Raw genomic sequence first — 20,993 nt, 5'->3', positions numbered from 1 at the left:
GCGTTCCCCTGCACCCTGCTTTGTCTCCCCAGCGCTGGCCGCGGCCTAAGTAGTCATGTGTCTGTTCCTTGTCTGCCTCGTACACGCAGATGCTAGGATGTCAGCTCCACGAGAGGAAGAACTTGTCTGATCCACTGTAATATTTCCAGAATTTAGGATGGTGCCCGTCGCACAGAAAGCGCTCAAAAAATATTGGTTGACTAAGTGAATTGTCTACACAATCACTTCTATTTGGCTTATCATTATGTCCATGTCGGTTTTACTCCTCTTGCAGCAGTTAAAATTGTGTGTGTGTGTGTGTGTGTGTGTGTGTGTGTGTGTGTATGGAGAGCGAAAGAGAGAAAGAGAAGTCTGTTTCTGTGATTCCAGAAAATTTGAAAACTTCCGCAGAATCACGGAAGTTCTTGCAAGCCAGAACTGAGTCAATAAAATATGGCATAAATGTGTGGAATTATAGTCAGATGCTAAGAAAAGCTAGACAATTTGCAAAACTAACAAACAAAAAAAAGCTCTTTTTTTTTAATGGATTTGTGCCTGCTATTATTTTTTTGTTTAGATACCAATCGTATGCAAATGGGCATAAATCTTTTTTTTTTAATTCATTAATTGATTTATTTATTTATTTTTGGGCTGCGTTGGGTCTTGGTTGCTGTGTGCAGGCTTTCTCTAGTTGCGGCGAGCGGGGGCCACTCTTTGTTGCTGTGCGCGGGCTTCTCATTGCGGTGGCTTCTCTTGTTGCTGAGCAACGGCTCTAGGCGTGCGGGCTTCAGTAGTTGTGGCACGCAGGCTCAGTAGTTGTGGCCCACAGGTTTAGCTGCTCGACCAGGGATTGAACCCGTATCCCCTGCATTGGCAGGAGGATTCTTAACCACTGAACCACCAGGGATGTCCAAAATCAGCTCTTCGGTTTTTTAAGAGTACCAATCTTCACGTTCCATAACAGGGTGCCAAACTCAGTGAACTGATTTTACCTCAACCATTCCACCTGTGTTATGCCATCTATAGAACTGTTCCTTTCCGTCATTTCCAGTGTTGTCGTGCAGGGCTGCATGGAACCAGATATGACTCACTCTCCAGATCTGTAGGGATGCTCTGTTCCACATAGCAGGATTCCCACTTGACTCCTGCTGAATGTTTGGGAAACATTACGACAGCTGTCCCCACACACCCAGCCTGCAGGTAGGACTGATGTTTCTCAAGTCTCTGTTATAAGCAGATGTTTGGCAAATTTCTCTTACTGATCCCCTAGAGACCTGGTGAGACAAGTATTATACATTTTTTCCAAGTGAGGAAACTGGGGCACAGGAAAGCTAAAAGTTGTTAGGTAAACTAGAAATCACAGAGGTATGCCTTGGGAATATAATGGGAACTCAGAATGTAAATGAAACTTTGAGGGCAGCAGGGCTGAGGCCTTGTGCAGCTAGGGCATGGGGGCAGGTGCAGCTCAGAGGCTAAGTCAGCCAAGTGCTGGGATATGGGAGACAGGAGCCCAGTGTGACCTTGAGCAGGTACCTCTGCGGGAGTCTGTCGGGCTGAGGGAAGGACACATCCCTTCCCCCAGGGATGGGGGGAAGGCAGGCGGCCTCTGCAGTACGAAGGTGGAGTCCCTATTTTTGGGAATATAGGATGTTTAAAAGAGTCCAGAGACCCCAGAAATCAAAACTTAGTCCGTGTTCTGGGTTTGTCTGGGCATTTGGGGGAGGGGGATAAGAAACGGCATCCTATAGGACTTTGAGCACCAGGATGGGGACCCCGCTGCAAACGAATGAATCTCAGAGAAATGTATTTTGAGAGACTCAAACTCGAGTTTCACTTGTCTCCAAAGTCCAGGCTTTGATCCACTGTGGTCTGATGTCTCTAGCTTCCTATATAAATAAAACCTTCCACTTGTCTTTGAATATACGTTATTCTTTAACTTTGACAACAGGCACCTACCTCCAGGTACAGCCTTCAGTGAAGCTATAAATACACTGGAATAAGTTACTTACGATGGTTACTCATGATGCTATAGTAAAATAGTACATAAAGGCATTATTTTAAAACGGGAAAGGTACTTTCCTTACTCTGAGGTTCATGAGGATTTAAAAACTTTTGTTCAGAAGCTCAGTGTCCCTCCTGTTGTACTGTCTGGATGTGTTGCCTTTGGTCATGAATAATCAGTTAACACTCATCTGTTTCTCTGCCCCTCAACTCCCAGAAAGCAAAGCAATAGGGAAGGGGATTTCCAAACTGCAAATGGTTGCCAAAGTCAGCATATTTTTCTTCCCTGGGAATCATGAAAAAGCAACAATGAGAATTGAACTTAAAAAGCTTCTCCACTTAGAAGGTTTGTTTTTAATTCTCTCTGTAAAAACCCTTCTATCAGAAAAAGTAATCTAAGTTGCAGAATTGTTAAAGAAATAAATAGAGAAAAAAATTACATTTCAGAGCCAGAGGGAGAGCCTGTGAGATACCTTCCAGAGTAAATTCCTAGTGTAAATATTTGTACTGATATAAAATAAAGAATAAAACAAATGAAACAAACATCTGACAAAAGGAGTTTTTCATTAAAAAAAAGAAAAACAGATTAAATAGAAGAAAGATAGAAGAAAGGAATTTTAAAAGGTAAAAGGAGATAAGAATGAGACATTAAATTTTTTAAAAGCAGAATATATAACTAATCATAAAATCTGGTTCCTTGAAAAAATTTTAAAGATAAATAACTAGCTAACCTAACTAAAAATAAGAAAACAAGGGAGAAAATATCACTACTTAATGTAGGAAATTATAATAGAGAAACTACAGAAATGGGAAATTGCATACATCATAAGGGAATAATTTGCTCAACTCTCTGCAAATACATTTAAAAGCATAAATGAAGTGCACACTCTTCTAAAGAAAATATAATTTGTAGACTTTTCTGAAGAGAATAAGGACCACGTAGCCCTACATTACCAAGAAGGGATGAAGAAGATGATGTTGGCCCCCTGTGGATGGGCTCTGCTGGCTTGTTCAGTACTGGATGCCTAACCTGGGGCCTGGCACACAGCACATGCTCAGTAAAGATTTGCTTGAGTGAATAAAGAAAGGAATGAATGGTGAAATCTTTCTTTACGGAATCAACATTACAAGTGAAAACAACGCATGATTTTATAATAAACCTCATATCCTGAGGACAGCAAGATCTGACTGTACCCCTCACTGTGTCACTGCACGCTATGGAGCCTAGTCAGTTTCTCCTAGCCTCTCTGTGTCTCAGTTTCTTCATCTGTAACATCAGGATAATAATACAGACCTCCTGGGCTTGTTGTGATGATTAAGTAAGATAACGTACGAAAATGGGACTTCCCTGGTGGTCCAGTGGGTTAGACTCCTTGCTCCCAAAGCAGGGGTCTGGGTTCAATCCCTGGTCGGGGAACTAGATCCTGCATGCATGCTGCAACTAAGAAGCCCACATGCTGCAACTAAGGATCCCGCATGCCACAACTAAGACCTGGCACAGTCAAAATAAATAAGTAAATTCATTCATTAACTTTAAAAAAAGATAATGTATGAAAAGAATCCACCATAGTACCCCACAATTATTAGATATTATTATCAACACTAAAACGTCATTAAAATTACTGTAAGAAATTTTATAAAGATGACATCTTGTAGATAAGCTTAAATTTTTTTTCTTTTGTTATGAAAATTTTCAAATATATACAAAAGTACAGAATATAATGAAACCCCATGCACCCAATACCCAGTTTCAATAATTATCATCTCATGGCTGGTCATCCCCTTCCCCAAACACTTGGATTATTTTGAAGCACATCCCAGACATTATGTCATGTCATCTATAATACTTCAATATCTATTTCTAAAACAATAATAATAACCAAAATTCCATATCACACTTAAAAATAAATTAATGATGATTCCTTAATTAGATGAATTATTGGTTGGCTGGAAGCCACAGGAGAAAAGAAGAGAATCGAGTCGGTCCAAGGCAGGGCTTTAGGTAAGTTCTCTCCAGATCCAACATGATAGAGGCATCCACTGTCACTGTCAAGGCGGTCTCTTTGTGCTGAGGGTCTGATGGCTGGGGGGGTGGGGGGGCGAGATAGAGGGGAGGGGAGGGAATAAGTTTGAAGCCAGCATTTCATGCCTGAAGAAAAGTAAAGCAAGGGTCTCCCATTCTCTGTAATTTTCTTACTTCCCAAAGCAAATCTCATTTCATTTGAAACAATTCTGTACAAATTCTTCTGCTTCCAAGTTGGTGAGATTTTAGAATTTAATTGTATCTTTTCATTACCTTGAGTCACAGTTGGTAGTGTGGCTTTTATGCAGACTCTGCAGTCACACAGAGAGCTCATCTAAGGGTGACAAGACTAGTTTAGTTTCTGAAAATTTTTTTTAAAGATTTTTTGATGTGGACCATTGTTTAAACGATTTACTGAATTTTGTTACAATATTGCTTCTGTTTTATGTTTTGGTTTTTTGGCCCCGAGGCATGTGGGATCCTAGCTCCCTGACCAGGGGTTGAAGCCTCACCCCGTGCATGGGAAGGTGAAGTCCTAACCACTGGTCCACCAGGGAAGTCCCTGGTTTCTGAAATTCAACATAGCACAAAAGCTCACACATCTCTGAGAGAATTCAGTTCTTAGAATATTCAACGCTCTGCTCTCTGTCCCCCATTTCCCCTTATTTGTTCTACAACATCCGGAACCCAGTGGAAACCCCAATTTCCTTCTCTGCTGCTACTTATTAAACCTTAAATTAAGAATTTTTTTTTTCTTAACTGGAATTTGAAGTAATTTGGTTGCTCCAAAACATAAGCTATTGGCATTAGAGATATTGAACCCAGATTTCTATTCCCGATAGCTCAAACCCAGATTTCTATTCCCCATTTAAAACCAAGGTGAATGAAAAGTCTAGAGTTCAATAGCTAACATGAGCAAGGAAATGAAGGATGATGCTGAGAAGACTAGGAGACAAGGAGTCCCCAGAAGGTGCAAAGGGCACCTAAGATAGGCTGCTTGTTTCTTCTTTGAAAGCCTAAGCCAACTTAGGAGCAATGGAAACTTCACCTGGAGGAGATAAGGAGTTTGGATTCAGAAGTCTGACCCAGCACAATGGCACTGGGAAACACCCTCCATCCTGCTGGGGCAGTCTGCCTACTTCCCCCTTTAGAAGTCTGGTTTGGGTAGGTAGGGCAATGTCTATTTTATTTGCTGCTGCATCCTTGCTGCTGAGAACAATGCCTAGCACACGGTAGGGCAGAAAATATATGTTCTTGCATTAATTAATTAATTAATTATTACTTAAATAATTATTGATTAATTAGTACTGCTCAGCAGCCATCACTCTTCCTTACTAAAGGGGCTATTCTACCAAGAACTTGAAAGTTTGACTACCCAAGAGGAAAAAGAAACCAGCATATATTTCTTCTTTTGACCCGAAAAGCCTCTTGAAAAAAATCTTTATGACTTTCTTGTGCTTTAATGTATAATTTTAGTGTCTCTAAAAACATGTGGTAAAAAATTTTTTTTTGTGGTCATAAAACTGATGTCGTGAATCATGGGCAAAAAACAGATGACCTAGTTTGATTAGATAAGAAGATAGGACAAAGATTTAATGTAGTTCAAAATGAACATCGCCCCTGCATTCACCCTTTTAAGGAATTACTTGGTTTGATGGGCTCAGAATCTTTATCAGCTAGGTTGCTGGAAACCGAGGGCAGGAATGGAAAAGGAAGAAGCATGAGCTGAGTGGGGCCCACTGACCGGGGTGGCTGTGGAGGGTGGGAGGCAGCCCTCCAGAGAGGCTGAGGTGGGCAGAGGGTATGAGGTCTACACCAGGGAGGCTACGCGAGGAGCTTCCATGAAGGCAAGAAAAGGAAGAATCAACCAGAGACCCCACCTGCCTGAACCACTGCCAGGGGCCCTGATAGTTGCAACTGCCAAGCCCTTTACTCAGAATCACCCTGGCAGCCCCTCTGCCCTCTCTGCCAGAATCCCTGAAGGCCTCCTTCACTCACCTGCGAGCATCTTGCATAATTCCTCACCCTACCTGCCCTCTGGGCCACCAACCCTCAGTGTTTTGCCTTTTCTCAGCTAGCAAAGCTCCCAAATCAACAAGCGTCCACATCAAAGTGACTTAACAGCAAATGTTTTTTGAAATGATTCTTAATACTTATTACCCCCAAAATTATAATACAATATAATTTATGAACAAAATGAAATTGTGTTTGCCTCAAGAACCATGGTTACAACCAAAAGGGGATGTTGAGTGGGAGGATTCGAGTTTCCTCTCCTGTCCAGAGCTGTCCTCTCCTTGAGGGGAATGCTGGTCGCCTGACCAGTCACACTCACAACCATGACACCTAAATGTTGCTTTCTAGGCTTCCTCATCGCTGTCCTCCTGCCTGGTGTGGTAGGTAAGTGCTTCATTTCTTTTTAATTGCTCACAGCTTTGTCATCTGAGTCTGCTCAAGGGGACTGTTAGACATGGCAGTGGTGCATTTCTGGGCTTTGTAAAAATTTCAGCTCTCTCCTGTCACAAACGGGTCCAGACAGACACAGGGTCCGTTTCTCTCTGCAGCCTGAATAACTGCATGCGGACTTCACGAGTAGCTACTAAAGAGGAGGCACTCTTGTGGGTGCAAAAACTTCACACAGGACACACATACACCCCTCTCTGTCTCCTCAGCCCTTCTTTCGCCTTCAAGGACAAGATAGCATACTGGTTACCAGCATAGCTCCTAAGCCAGACTGCCTGAATCTGGATTTCGACTCTGCCATTTTATTATCTAGAAAAACTGGGGCAACTAGCTTAAACCCCCTCTGCCTCAATTACTTCATCTGTAAGGTGGGGATTGTAGGTCACTGTGAGGATTAAATGAGTTAATACATGACAAGTGCTTAGAGCAGTGCCTAGCACAGAATGGACCATAAATAAACACCATGTGAGAATTTGCTGGTGGTATGTATGGAGACCTCTTCAAGAGCAGAGAGCGTCTTATCATCCCAACATACCTCTGAGCAAGGCCATTAGGACCCCCAGTTAACAGATGGGTACCTCTCAGTATAAGTGTCTCAAGTAACTTTCACAAGACTGTAGAGTTGCCCAGGACTGATAACATAAAAACAATTCAATCCTCCATTTCCCAGAAATGTGTGGATCTGAGTAGACTATGCCTTTGGTCTTTGGTCAGACCAAGAACTCAATTAGCAGAATATGGCAGGAATTCAAGTGCTACCCAAATGACCTTGGCTCTGTATCTTACCAGACCTGTAACCATATGGGCAAGATATACAACTTCTTTAGACCTCAGTTTCCCCACGTATAAAATCTACTAATAAAAATACCTACCTTATTGGGTGGTTGTGAGAATGAAAGAAGATGTAAAGCTTTGAGCACACGACCTGATATACATTTAAGGTTCAAACACGTTCAGTGATTAACGAAGGCCGGCCAGGGGGAGGAGGCGGGGGGAAAGAAGAAGGAATATCTTCATCCTCTCGTTGCTCTGCTTCCTCCATTAGCTCCTCTCTCCTGAGGCTTTTCTGTTGGTTTGCTGTGACGGGTGAGAGGCAGGCTCCAGGGCCAGACAGCCTGGGTACAAAGCCTCACCGTCTGCAGCTGCACCAGCTCTTTTACTTCTCCAAGGCTTGGATTTGGGTGTGTAAGAGGAAGACCACAATAATATCTTTTTCACAGATGAGCTGGGCAGACTCAATGAAGACAGGTAAAATCCCCTCTGTGTCTGGTACAGAGGGATTGCTATTTTCTTTGATGGAGGTTAGCAGTGGTGTTACAAAAATGAGAGAAGAAATCTGGAGACAGACGAGGTAAAGGACACTGGACTATCTATGTTCAGGATAGCACATCAACTCTAGGAAGGATCTTCCGGAAATTGTGCATGCTTGTCACCTCCTGAAAACTTCTGCTAAGTACAATTTTATGTGCTAAATACGATTGATTGGGTAGTGATCTGGGTGAACAAAACCAATGGTGGCATTTGACTCTTTCCAAGTACACATCACCACTTGATGCACTGAAGGAGGTCCAAAAATAAAAATAAAAACAAAACAAAAACCAAATAACAGTAATGACACTATTTGGTTGGTAAAAATAACTACCTAAGGAAACAGCCCCATTCATTAGAAAGTAACACATCTTGAATGTTCAGAGCTGAGACCATGGGCTTAGGATAATTTGCTTCCACCTTAATGATATTTGAGCAAAGACCTAAAGGAGATGAAGAAATGAGGCATGTGGAAATCCCGGGAAGAGTATTCTAGGAAAAGCGAGGGGCCAACGCAGAGACCTCGGATGGGGCCATTCCCAGCATGGTGGACCAGGAGAAAGGAGGCCACTCTGGAGAAGCCAGGGGGCAAGTGGTAGAAGATGAGGAAAAGACAGGGGATGTGCTTCCTCACTTCTCCTGCCCACCACCTATCCCTTAGCAGAAACTTTGGGCCTATTGGAGAGGCGAAGCTTTACCTCTGCCCATTTTAGGTTTTCAGCTGGGACTCTTTTTTTTTTTTTTTTTTTTTAACTTACACGATGTTACATGTCAAATTTATTCAATAAAAAAGTCGGCTAGGGCTTCCCTGGTGGCGCAGTGGTTGAGAGTCCGCCTGCCGATGCAGGGGACACGGGTTCGTGCCCCGGTCTGGGAGGATCCCACATGCCGCGGAGCGGCTGGGCCCGTGAGCCATGGCCGCTGAGCGGGCGCGTCCGGAGCCTGTGCTCCGCAGTGGGAGAGGCCACAACAGTGAGAGGCCCGCATACCACAAAAAAAAAAAAAAAAAAAAAAGTCGGCTAGGACTCCTTAACAAAAAGGCAGATTAATAAAACAGTTTACTAATGCGTGCAGCGCACAACACCAGGGGCCATCCTGTATGAAGAGAAACTCAAAATGGCGGCTCAGAATTGCAGCTTCTGTAGCATCTTCAACAAAGCACGATACACCTGTAGGAACATGACAGGACAGAGGAAAGCAGTTTTAGTCTTCCAAGGGAGGAATTTGTGGGAAAGTAAATACGTGGGAGAAAACTAATGGAGTAAGTTTCATTTGTAGATTCTTCTGGGGCCTTCTTTGGGCTGATAAGAATCTGTCTCCAGTAAAGTAAAAGGAGAATTTATTGGGTTGGCCAAAAAGTTCGTTCGGGTCTGTCTGCAAGCGCGTACCAAAAACCCGAACGAAATTGTTGGCCAGCCCTCTATATCCTGCCTTTAGGCGGAAAAAAGGGGGAGATCAAGAGAGCTTTTCCTGCATTTGCTGCTTCTTAATTGCCTTCAGCTCAAAATGATTTTTATGTCAAAGAGGCATATTTGGGGGTAATGTATTCTGGTTTCCTTCAGACCCTAGAATAAAATTTTGTCAAAGGTCTCTTGCCTCCAGTGGACTAAATGTAGGTGAGATTGAGCGCTCATGTCGCATGAATTGACCAAGAAAGCACAAACTATGCCAGTGCGAAATGATCCCCTTTCCTGCCATGACTCCTGTCGAGACTCTTCTCAGGAATGCTGGGTTCCATGGCAAGCCCTTGGGCAGTTTCCCTCCACAGCCTGGACCACTCCACCTGAGCAGTTATGCTCGGGCACTTGGAACCAGGATGCCCGCAGGTAAGAGCATCCACTCAGGAGTGGAACCAGCCTACATGCCATAAAGTCAGGTCAGCTGAGAGAGGTGGAGGGCAATGAAGTAGGAAGAAGAGATGAAGCAAGAACCAGAGAAAGGAAGAATGAGTTCCAGGCTGAGGTTCTGGAGGCAGAATAGAATCCAGGCGAAAGCTTGCCTCAGAGGAGCAGTAATGCAGGGTCTCCTAGGAAGGTGGGCAAAGTGGCCTTGGTGAGGCCTTTCATCTCAGTCATTACATTCCATCACCACCAGGGGTGGAATTAAGGACAATACTATCTTTCACTGCTGTTACTTCCTCTCCAGCTTAGGAGTGGGGTGGGAGTTTATCACGTATGTTCTTATAGTCTGGATCACAACTGTCCTGAGACTTTAGCATACATCAAAATCATCACATCAAAGATCAAAAATGTTGATTTCTGGGCTCCACTTCCACCATCTGCACCTATAGCAACTATTTCAAAGAATCCTGATGAAGGTATTATTACATTGAAAATTATGGCTAATAATGATGGTGCTCATATCAATGTTCAGTGTTGCTCCGTTTCTTATTGTTTTAGAAACGCAGCCAGCCTACGAGTCTCTGAAACCTCAACGAGTACATTTTCAGTCCCAAAATTTTCACAACATTTTGCACTGGCAGCCTGGGCGGGCTTTTCCCGGCAACGGCAGTATCTATTTCGTGCAGTATAAAATGTAAGTAATCTGAGCTTCCTCCAGCTAGTAGAGATGGCCACTAAGATTCCATGTTCTAGAAGGCGATGGAGTGTTAGGATCTGAACTTTTGTCAGTTTCAGAAAGGTTGAGAAGAAGCAGAGGTGGGGGCAGGAGTGTGTCTTCCCTGAAGGTGACACAAAATGCATGATGACGTGTAGTCTGTGACGGGAGATACTTCATCCCTCAGAGACCCAGCACTGAGACTTCACAGGGTCAGCCCTTGGCTTCACAACAGAGACTCTCAATACACACTTGTCCACTGAATGTTAGAAGCGACTTGTTTAGCACCTAATAGGTACTCAATTAAATTGACGCTATTGATAGTTGAAAAAGAAGTTGTGGGACACATGGATGTGAGTGTGTAAACTACATTTTCAATTTAAAGGTCATTTCTTTAGAGTGGGTTTACTATTTAGAAAATTCCTTTCAAAAATGAACGCTTCCTGTAAGCATGAATGCAAATTGGAACACACTGAGGCGTGTTCATCCTGTGTGATCTTCAGACTAATTCTAGTGGATCGTTGCCAAAACTCAGATATAATCCACTCCTTTCCTGGATTGAGGCCTGGAAACAGAAGCTCCTGATTTGCAAATGGCAGGTTTTCCCCTTCACACATCTCTGTTCAGGGGGCTGGGGGTGGGAGTATGCCGATAGGAGTTGAAGCTCTTCCTTCTCTCACATAGATTGAGATTCTGGCTGAACATGAGACAGGAGATATTATAGTTTAGCTTTTATGATTTTCTATTAGAAATTCAGAAGATTAGATGTAGCTATGGACCAAAGTAGCAATTTTTATGCCATAAATTCATTCATGTCTCTCCAGCATGGGGTATATCCAAAGTCAGATTTTTCCATTTATCAAGCTCTCACTAACTTCAGAAGGACTATTTCCAGAAGTTTCTCGGTCTTTAACTGCCGCTTTTCTCAACATATTTTATGTAGCAACTGTAAACTTCACAAATCTTTACAATAAAGATTTCTCCACTCCCAAACCAGATTTGTGCGTCGTTGGAAATGCTTCCCTGTAGGAAGAGGGGATTGGTGATCTTTTTATTCTTTCCCTGTAGGCAGTATAAACATATCCAAAGTGGGCCTATTTATGGTTCAACATAAACAGTGGATTAGACGTTGTTTTTCCATGAAATTAATGAAGATTAAACTTCAGGGCCCCATGGAAAAATTTCATAGTTGTAATTCTTTTTCTTAAATAGAGCTCTTAAATTTGTATAAATTTCAGAATACCTGGATCCATTCCTACCTATGTGATATTTTCAATAGCACAATGCAGATTTATATTTTCAAAATCTTTCGTTTTGGGTCTATCCAGTTCTCATGGGTCTACTGACAGTTTCTGTCCCATTTAGGATAGGTCAAAAAATGAAGTATTACACTAAAAAAGAAGCCAGTCATTACAGCTAAATTCAGCTAGCAAAGGCAATGTCTAATAAGAGTTAGAAAACATTAAACTGTGCTTAATATATGTTGTTGGTTCTACTCTTATGGTGTCTTCTAATATAATGAAACTGCTGTCAGCATATAGTTTACAGAGTACAGACATCAGCAATACTCTTCATTATATGGCTAAAACGTTATATTTCAAGTCCTTCAACAAATATTTTGGAAGCTTTCTCCCCAGCCTCTAATTCCTGCTCTGTTCCCACCATCATCTTATTGCATTTTCTTTGATTTGTGACTGGTAAGGAAAGGAAGCATTAATCTTCCCTTTTGCTGTTACACCATCCCACAGTCTTAAGCTGAATCAACGTATCTGGCGCTTCACCTCATTACCTTTTCTTCCTGGGTTCTCCCCATTCTCTCCCAGCCTCTAATTACAAAACTCCTTAAAGGGCCCTTCCTACAACTCTCGTTCAGTTGTCAAAAAAGAGGTTGACGTTATGTGTTGGGTGAGTGTCACCTGAGATGAAAGGTGGTAGCAACTTCTCAGAATCAGCCACTGTTATGCAACAGCAAGCTGGAAAGAAGTGAGGAAAACCACAAAGTGTTGAAACCTCAGGAGCTTGAAGGACATGGAGAGCTCGTAGTCAAAAATGGAAGTTGGTTCAGACCCCAGAAGAAAAACTTCACTAAGTACTAAAAATCCAAAAACCCTTATGCTAGCGTTACAGAAGGGATCAAGCTTGAGTTTATATCTCAACAAGATAGCACTTTGATAGCACTTTAATTAATTTAAAAATTTTAAAGATACTTAAGAACAGCTGTCAGCTTTCACAGTGGGGCTGATATTGGAGGACAAATTTCAGCCAGTCTGAAAACTGAATAGACTGAAAAAACTGAAGACTCCTTCAATGGAATAAAGGAATGCAGATTTTTGTCTTTTCCCTTCTATAGGTATGGACAGAGACAATGGAAAAATAAAGAGGACTGCTGGGGTATTCGAGAGTTGTTCTGTGACCTTACCAATGAAACGTCAGACATATGGGAACCTTACTACGGGAGAGTGAGGACGACACTGGCTGGGGTCCACTCAGGCTGGACCATGACACAGCGGTTCTCTCCCTGGTGGGAAAGTGAGTTCCATGGAGTTTCTTTGCATTTGCTTTTCCTGCCCTTGAATAGACCTCATGCAGCATGGTTAGCTAGCTACCAGGCCCTGTGCTTTGGTGAGGTCCACACCATTGTCTCATTTGATGTCATTCTCAGAACAGCTCTAGCAGATGGCTTTTACTATTCTCATTTACAGCCCAGGAAGTCAAGGCACAGAAACTTTCGTAGTAGCCCAGGTCTCAGAATTCAAATTCGGCTGCCTCTGATTCAGAGCTGACACTCTATCCCACTGCCAGGATGTTGCCTGCTAGAAAAAAGAAGTATTTTTAGATAGCAGAAAAGGAGCCATGTGGGGTTATTCCTAAGCATGACGGTTAAGTTCTTGAAAATACACATTAGAAAAATTTTCTATTGAGGAAATTAAGACTTTTAAGTCATCTCTCCAAAAGAGGGGACAAAAAGTGCTCTCTTGTATCCATTTCTCAATGATGTATAGTCTTCTAATTTAGTCATAATGTCAGAATAATATACTATAATCTATGATGTAAATTATAAAAGGAGCCATTGCCAACAGACCTTATATAAAATAGTAGACAAAAGGTATGAGAAAAAAAGTTTAATGTATATGTACAAAGATATGCATAACAAGACAGAAAATATGGGTATCTATTACGGTCCTCACAATGGCAACTAGTCATGAAGCTGTAGTTAATATTTATAACTGCTTTTCTCATGATTTAACTCAACGTTCTCCTTCTTTTCAGCCAGCACCTCAACTTTTCATTCTTGAGGAGTTTGAGTCCTTTTGATCTTTCTCATATTAACTTAGCATAGTCTTAAATTAATTTTTATCACTGAATATAGGAGTTCTAAGAGGCACCTCCAAGGATACCAAGCATACTTGACCCCACTGTATATATAATTCTATTTCCCTTTGATAATTGGAACCAGTCACCCTAGACAACAGAAGTACCGCATTTCCTCCTTGTTGGTTAAATGGCATAAAGAGCTCTCAACCTTCAGGAGGCAGCCTCAACTTCCAATTCTTTGAAACAATTGTTGTTATAACCCAGAAGAATTAAGGATCAAGTGTATGGGAAACAAACCATTGAGTGGTTTGAGTTTAATAGTGAGAATTGCCCCTCCCACTTCCACTTCCTGTATCCTAGACCAGTAAATTCTGTCCATGGAAGAAATAGCACCATATATTGGTCACAAGATTAGAGCATGTACAAATTCACATATCACCTCACAAGGTATTGTCTGTCAAACTGAGTTTTCAATTGTCCACCTTACCTTCCTATCAAGCCAGGGGTTCTGAGTGATGGGATATATGGTAAGGCTGAACATTCCTGTGGGTGTGAGACTTGACTTCACTCCTTCTACATTAACTTAGATTTTCTGTCATAAGCAATATATCGTGGTGTACTATGCTCATGAATAAGGCGTTCACTACATCCATGGTGGGGGGTGGTCATGGGGACTGGCTGATAAAAGCATTGAAGCAGGAAAGACAAATATTTAATCAGAAAAGTATCTATTCCAGTGTCTCTTGTCCCGTCCCTGTTGGAAGGGATCAAAAAAGTCTGCTATATAAAGTGAACTATACTAGGAGTTCAGCACTGGTCCTCCCAACTGGGAAGTTGAACACGCAGGAGTGCCAGTCCAGTCTTGGCAAGAAGAAGTCCATATTGTCGAGTCTGTATAGCTTCCATCCCTTTTCACACTGCCATTTTGAGCCTATTGAGCAAGTGTGGGGCATTGGGCAGACAGGCTTTCATTGCCTCCACCTAGATTTATTAAACAGCTTTATTGAGATAAAATTCACATCCCTTACGATTACTCATATAATGTGTACAATTCAACAATTTTTTACTATATTCACAGATAAGTACAACCATCACCCATAGTCAATTTTAGAACATTTTCATCACCACAAAAAAGAAACTCCATACTCTTTGGCTATCACCCTCCTATTCTCTCCCTCCTTTAGCCTCTCAGTCCTAGGTGACCACTAATCTACTTTCTGTCTCTAAAGAGTTCCCTCATCTTGATATTTCATATGAATAGAATCATATAATATGTGATCTTTTGTGACTGGCTCCTTTCATTTAGCATAATGTTTTCAAGGTTTGTCCATTTTGTAGCATGTATCAGTGCTTCGTTCCTTCTTGTGGCTGAATAATATTGCAGTACATGGATATACTGCATTTTGTTTATCCATTCCTCAGTTGATGGATATTTGAGTTGTTTCCACATTTTAGCTCCTGTGAATAGAGCTCCTATAAACATTCATGTACAAGTTTTTGTGTAGACATGTTTTTATTTCTCTTGGGTATATACCTAGGAGTGGAATCACTTGGTCACCCTGTAACTGCATGTTTAACCATTTGAGAAACTGCCAGACTGTTTTCCAAAGCAGCTGCACCATTTTCCATTCCCATCAGCAGTGTATGAGGGTTCCTATTTCCCCACATCCTTAGCACCACTATGTCACTTTTTGATTATAACAGTCCTAGTGCATGTGAAATGGTATCTCATGTGATTTTGATTTGCATTTCCCTGATGATTAGTGATGTTGAGCATCTTTTCATGTGTTTATTGGTCATTTGCATATCTCCCTTGGAAAATTGTCCATTCAGATACTTTACCCATTTTGAAATTGAATGATTTATCTTTTAATTACTGAGTTTTAAGTTTTTTGTATATTATGGACACCATTACCTTATCAGATATATGATTTTCAAATATTTTCTCCCATTCTGTGATTTGTCTTTTCATTTTCTCAATGGTGTAATTTGAAACCCCAAAGTATTTAACTTTGGTGAAGTCCAATCTACCTATTTTTTCTCTTGCTACTCATGCTTTCAGTGTCATATCTAAGAATTCTTTGCCAAACCCAAGGCTATGAAGATTTACCCTAAGCTTTCTTCTATGAGTTTTATAGTTTTGGCTCTTACATTTAAATCTTTGATCAATTTTGAGTTCATTTTTATATATTATGTGAGGTAAGCGTCCAACTTCACTCTTTTGTATATGGCTATCCTGTTGTCCCAGCATCATTTGTTGAAAAGGTATTCTCTACCCATTGAATGATCTTGGCACCCTGTTGAAAATGCAAGCCATAGAGAGAAGATATTCACAGTGCATGTTTTGGACAAAGGACTATGTCCAGAATGTACAAAGAACTCTTACAAATCAGTAATAAAAAGAAAAGACAACTAATTTAAAAAATGCGCAAAGACTTGAACAGGCTTTTTACAAAAGGCAATATTCAAGTGGCCAATGAACATATGAAATTCCATTAGTCATCAGGGAAATGCAACTTAAAAACACAATAAATTGGTGCAACACACTTACCAGAATGGCCCAAAGTAAACTTTTTAAAAATAATAATGCCAAATATTAAAGAGAATGTGAAAAAAAAATGGGAACTTTCATACACTGCTGAAGGGAATATAAATTGGTCTATCTACTGTGGGGAAATGGCAGAATTTACAAAAGCTAAACATATATAAACTGTATCACCCAGAAATTCCACTCTTAGTTATATTCTCAACAAAATGCATGTTTCCCAAGTGACATATACAAGAATGTTCCTTCTACTTTACTCAGAATATCCAAAAACTAGAAACAACCTACAAGTCTGTGAATAACACAGTGGATGAATTGTGTTATTCATACAATTAAATACCACACAGCAATCAAAAGAACAAGCTCTTCTTTTTTTTTTTTTTTTTTTTGCAGTACGCGGGCCTCTCACCATTGTGGCCTCTCCCGTTGTGGAGCACAGGCTCCGGACGCGCAGGCTCAGCGGCCATGGCTCACAGGCCCAGCTGCTCCACAGCATGTGGGATCTTCCTGGACCAGGGCACGAACCCGTGTCCCCTGCATTGGCAGGCGGAGCCTCAGCCACTGCGCCACCAGGGAGGCCCACAAACTCTTTTTTTAAAATGTTTTTATAGCATTCTTTATATATATATATATATATATATATATATATATACACACATATATATATATTTTATTACTTATTTTTGGCTGCATTGGGTCTTCGTCGCTGTGCACAGGCTTTCTCCAGTTGTGACGAGTGGGACTACTCTTCGTTGTGGTGTGCGGGCTTCTTATTGTGGTGGCTTCTCTTGTTGAGGAGCACAGGCTCTAGGTGCGCAGGCTTCAGTAGTTGTGGCACACGGGCTCAGTAGTTGTGGCTCACGGGCTTAGTTGCTCTGTGGCATGTGAGATCTTCCCAGACCAGGGTTCGAACCTGTGTCTCCTGCATTGGCAGGCGGATTCTTAACCACTGAGCCACCAATGAAGCCCCAAAAGAACAAACTCCTGATACATGCAACATGGATAGATGTGTATGTATTAGATTGCCGGGGCTACCACAGCAAAATACCACAGACTGGGTGGCTTAAACAACAGAAATTTATTTTCCTCCACTTCTGGAGGCTGGAAGTCCAAGATCAAGGTGTCCACAGGTTTGGCTTCTTCTGAAGCCATTCTCCTTGGCCAATTTCTTGCTGTGTCCTTCCATGGTCATTCCTCTGTGCGCAGTTGTATGTGTCTTCTTATAAGGACACCAGTCATATTGGATTAGGGACCACCCATACCACGCATATGACTTCATTTTTTAAAAAGCCATATGCTTTTTTTAAAAAGACCCTATCTCCAAATGCAGTCATATTCTGAGGTACTGGGTGTTAGGACTTCAACCTATGAATTTGAGGGCAGACACAATTCAGCCCATAATTATATATATACAAATAAAAGTGAAAGAGTGAAAAAAGCCAGACACAAAAAAAGTGTATATTGTATGATTCCAAAAATGAATGTACATGGCGATAAAAGTTAGGAAAATTGTGGTTATCCTCTGGGATTAAGTGATTGGACGAAAGGTGAAGGAGGTTTCTGGAGTGTTGGTAATGTCCTGGTTTTTGTTCTGGGTGGTAGCTATACAGGAGTGTTTATTTGTAAAGATTTGTTGAGCCATATCCTCACAATTCATTTGTCTGTATCTGTCTTATAAGTTGATAAAAAGTGTATTTAAAATTAAAAAAATTCTAACCAAACAACAAAAAAGAAAACATCACCTTTCAACATGTGTTCACAATAAAAACACAAGGAAGCAGATCAACACAAGCAAGGTTGGAAGAAACACGTACTGGTTGGACCAGTGCTTCAAGGATTTGTAATATTGGAAGCAGATAATAAAATAAATAAGCTTAAAGAAATAACAGAGGGAATAAAAACATAATCAAAGGACAAAATATTACTCAGACCAAATAGATTGAAAAAGAGCCAAATAGAGCTCATAGAAATGAAAAAAATATAATCATTGAAATTCAAAAAGTTGATTTGGGGGGTTAAAGATCAGTTTAGACATGACAAAGTAGTAAACTGATGGACTGGAAGACAGCTCTGAAGAAACCCTTCAGAATACTCCACTGAGAAAAAAAAAATGGAAGAAGAAAAAAGAAAATGACATATGGAAAATCGAATGAGAAATGCTAACAGATGTTGAACTGAAATTCTAGAATAAAAGCATGTGTGTCTCTATCTCTATCTATCTCTAAGTTGATTGATCATGGCTAGTTTTCAAGAATTATAAAAGATATGTATCTACAAACTAAAAATACGTAATGAATGCCGAACAAGAAAACAACAACAAAACCCATTAACAAATTAAATCATTTAGAATTACTATAGTTAATCTGGGGGAAATTAAAGTGACAATTTATTTAGTTTTCTTTCCTAGTTAACAATCATCTGATTATTGATAGAAGAATGCAAGAAACAAAAATTCTCTCTTGATCCTCCTCCTGCTATTCCATAGTATATAACATAATTCTGTTGAAATAATTTTATAGCAACAAGTCTTCAAATGATTTTCAAGCTGCTTTGAAATTTTACATCTTTAAGGACCTACAAAATATTTGCCTTACACTAAGATCTTCACCCAAATAACTTTTTATACTTCGTTTTCCAAAACAATCACTGCAGGCTGTGGAAATGATTGATAAATGTCCTCTTAAAGCTGATTCAGAATATATGTCTTGGCAAATAAAGAATCATCTGCAAAGAAACTTCTCAGATATTTATATTTTAGGTGTTAGCAGTATCTCTTCATAATGATTTTTGCCAGATCCCTGAACTTAATAATGATTTGTTATTATGCATAATGTGTCCATATGAAATATTACACTTTTGAGTGATATTGTCAAATTTTCCTATTCTTTCCTCAGCAAAAATAGATCCTCCAGTCATGAATATAACCCAAGTTAATGGATCTTTGCTGGTGAATCTCCATGCTCACAACTTACCATATAGAGACCAAAAAGGAAAAAATGTATCAGTGGAATACTATGGGCTAGTATACCGCGTCTTTGTAATTAACAATTCACTGGAAAAGGTAAGTTCAGATGAATAGATAAGTTTAGTATTTTTTCTTTTGTTTAAGCAACATTTTAGCCATAAAATAGGTCCTGTCTTTTGCTACTCTATCCCCTCTTATTTTTCCTTATCTTTTTTTAGTTCCTTCTCACTTTCACCCTCATTGATAAGCAATTAGTTGTTACCATCGCCATCAGAATTGTGTGTACGTGTGTTTGCACGTTTTCTGTCATTCAGCTGGTTTCCTTTTGATTTTCCCTGCATATCTAAAGATTGGTATTAACAATATTTAATTCCATTTGATTGTCACAAATATTCATTTTTATGGACTTTACACACCTTATTTTAAAGTGGCTTTTGGATCAGAGCATTATATATTAGTGCCAGATTTGCTCTGATATTATAATCCTCCATTGGTGCCTTTATTTTGGTTTGGTGGTTAATTGAATGTTCCTTTTTTTTGGTGTCCATCTAAGACAGGGTTCCTTTGGCTGTCAAAAACAGAAACCCATTCAAACTTGTTCAAATAGAAAAGTGGAGGGGAGAGGAGGATTTTTACTCAGAGGTAATGATCAATCTTACAACAGCCAGAAGCGAGAAATAAAGTGCTGCCAGGCTTTGTAGTCACTGGGAAGGAGAAATGGAGAAGCAAGTTGTAAAGAATCTCACTCTGTTTCTCGGTGGTCACATGCCACATGTTTACAACTGTCTCCAAATCTACTCCATTCTCCTCACTGCACAGTTCAAATTCTTAAAAAAGAGACTCTGACCACTGGGTCAATCAATCAGCATAACTAGGGAGAAGTCATGTGGTTCCTCCACAGCCATGTGACCTGTCCCTTTCTCAGTCTGTGAGCTAGGACTCTGGAGAAGGAGGATGTGTCTCGGAAGAAACCCTACAGCCCATCTAAACTGATCATGAACAACTTAGTTTTATCAAAAATAGAGCAAGTCAATGACTTACTGGAAACCATTTATCATCTCATTTTTCCCCCTTGTGTGTAGGAGCAAAAGGTATATGAAGGAACTCACAGAGTTGTGGAAATGGAAGCTCTAACACCTCACACTGATTACTGTATAGTGGCTGAAATGTATCAGCCCACATTAGACAGAAGAAGTCAGAGAAGCCAAGAGAGATGTGTGGAAAGTCCTTGAAGTGCTCCGCAGAGTGGCAATCCAAACTCTCTGAGAACAGGACGGCTCGTTTTGAAGAATCTCATTGAAAGTTGTTTTTATATATTTTTTTCTGAAATATAGTTGATTTACAATGTTGTGCTAGTTAGTTTTTATATATTCTTAATGCAATGTTCACCGCTATACTTCACAGACCTCTTGGTTTAATCATTCTTTCTTCCTTTATATTTTATTTGTAAACTAAATTTAAGCAGTTCCCCCCCCACAAAAAAAACCATTAGAATTTAAAGAAGAGGCAGAAAACAAAGGGATGTGTGAAATACAGAACTTTATTTCTGACTGTAACATCTCTAACATAATCTCCATTCTTCTAAGTCAGCTAAATGAAAATTAAAGAACCAAGGAGCAGTAGGCATGTTTTTAAATGTTGAATGAATTTTTAAAAATAGTATCACAGACAAGCAATCCTGATGCAATCCTTTTTCACTATCTATTGACAGTTCACTTGACATAGATATTTCAACTTTCACATAAGTGGAATTTTTATGTGAATGAGTATTTTCCCATACATTTCTATTTTATATGAATATACTTTCCATACATTCATTTTCTATTATATAATATTCTTAC

General features: G+C 40.3%; 1 protein-coding gene across 1 annotated transcript; it reads left to right on the top strand.

Moving 5' to 3' along the window:
- Positions 1 to 6,339: 6,339 nt before the first annotated feature.
- IL22RA2 (interleukin 22 receptor subunit alpha 2) lies at positions 6,340 to 20,384 on the top strand (the record flags this gene model as incomplete). The annotated part of the gene is made up of 5 exons (XM_079716843.1): positions 6,340 to 6,400; positions 10,171 to 10,306; positions 12,678 to 12,856; positions 19,082 to 19,248; positions 20,235 to 20,384. The coding sequence occupies 5 exons, from the start codon at positions 6,340 to 6,342 to the stop codon at positions 20,382 to 20,384; spliced, it is 693 nt and encodes a 230-aa protein (XP_079572969.1).
- Positions 20,385 to 20,993: the final 609 nt, after the last annotated feature.

The sequence above is a fragment of the Hyperoodon ampullatus genome (assembly GCF_949752795.1).
Source record: "Hyperoodon ampullatus genome assembly, chromosome: 12".
NCBI classification, from domain to species: domain Eukaryota; kingdom Metazoa; phylum Chordata; class Mammalia; order Artiodactyla; family Ziphiidae; genus Hyperoodon; species Hyperoodon ampullatus.
The sequence above is the reverse complement of the archived record's forward strand: the minus strand, read 5'-3'. Positions and strand labels throughout refer to the sequence as shown.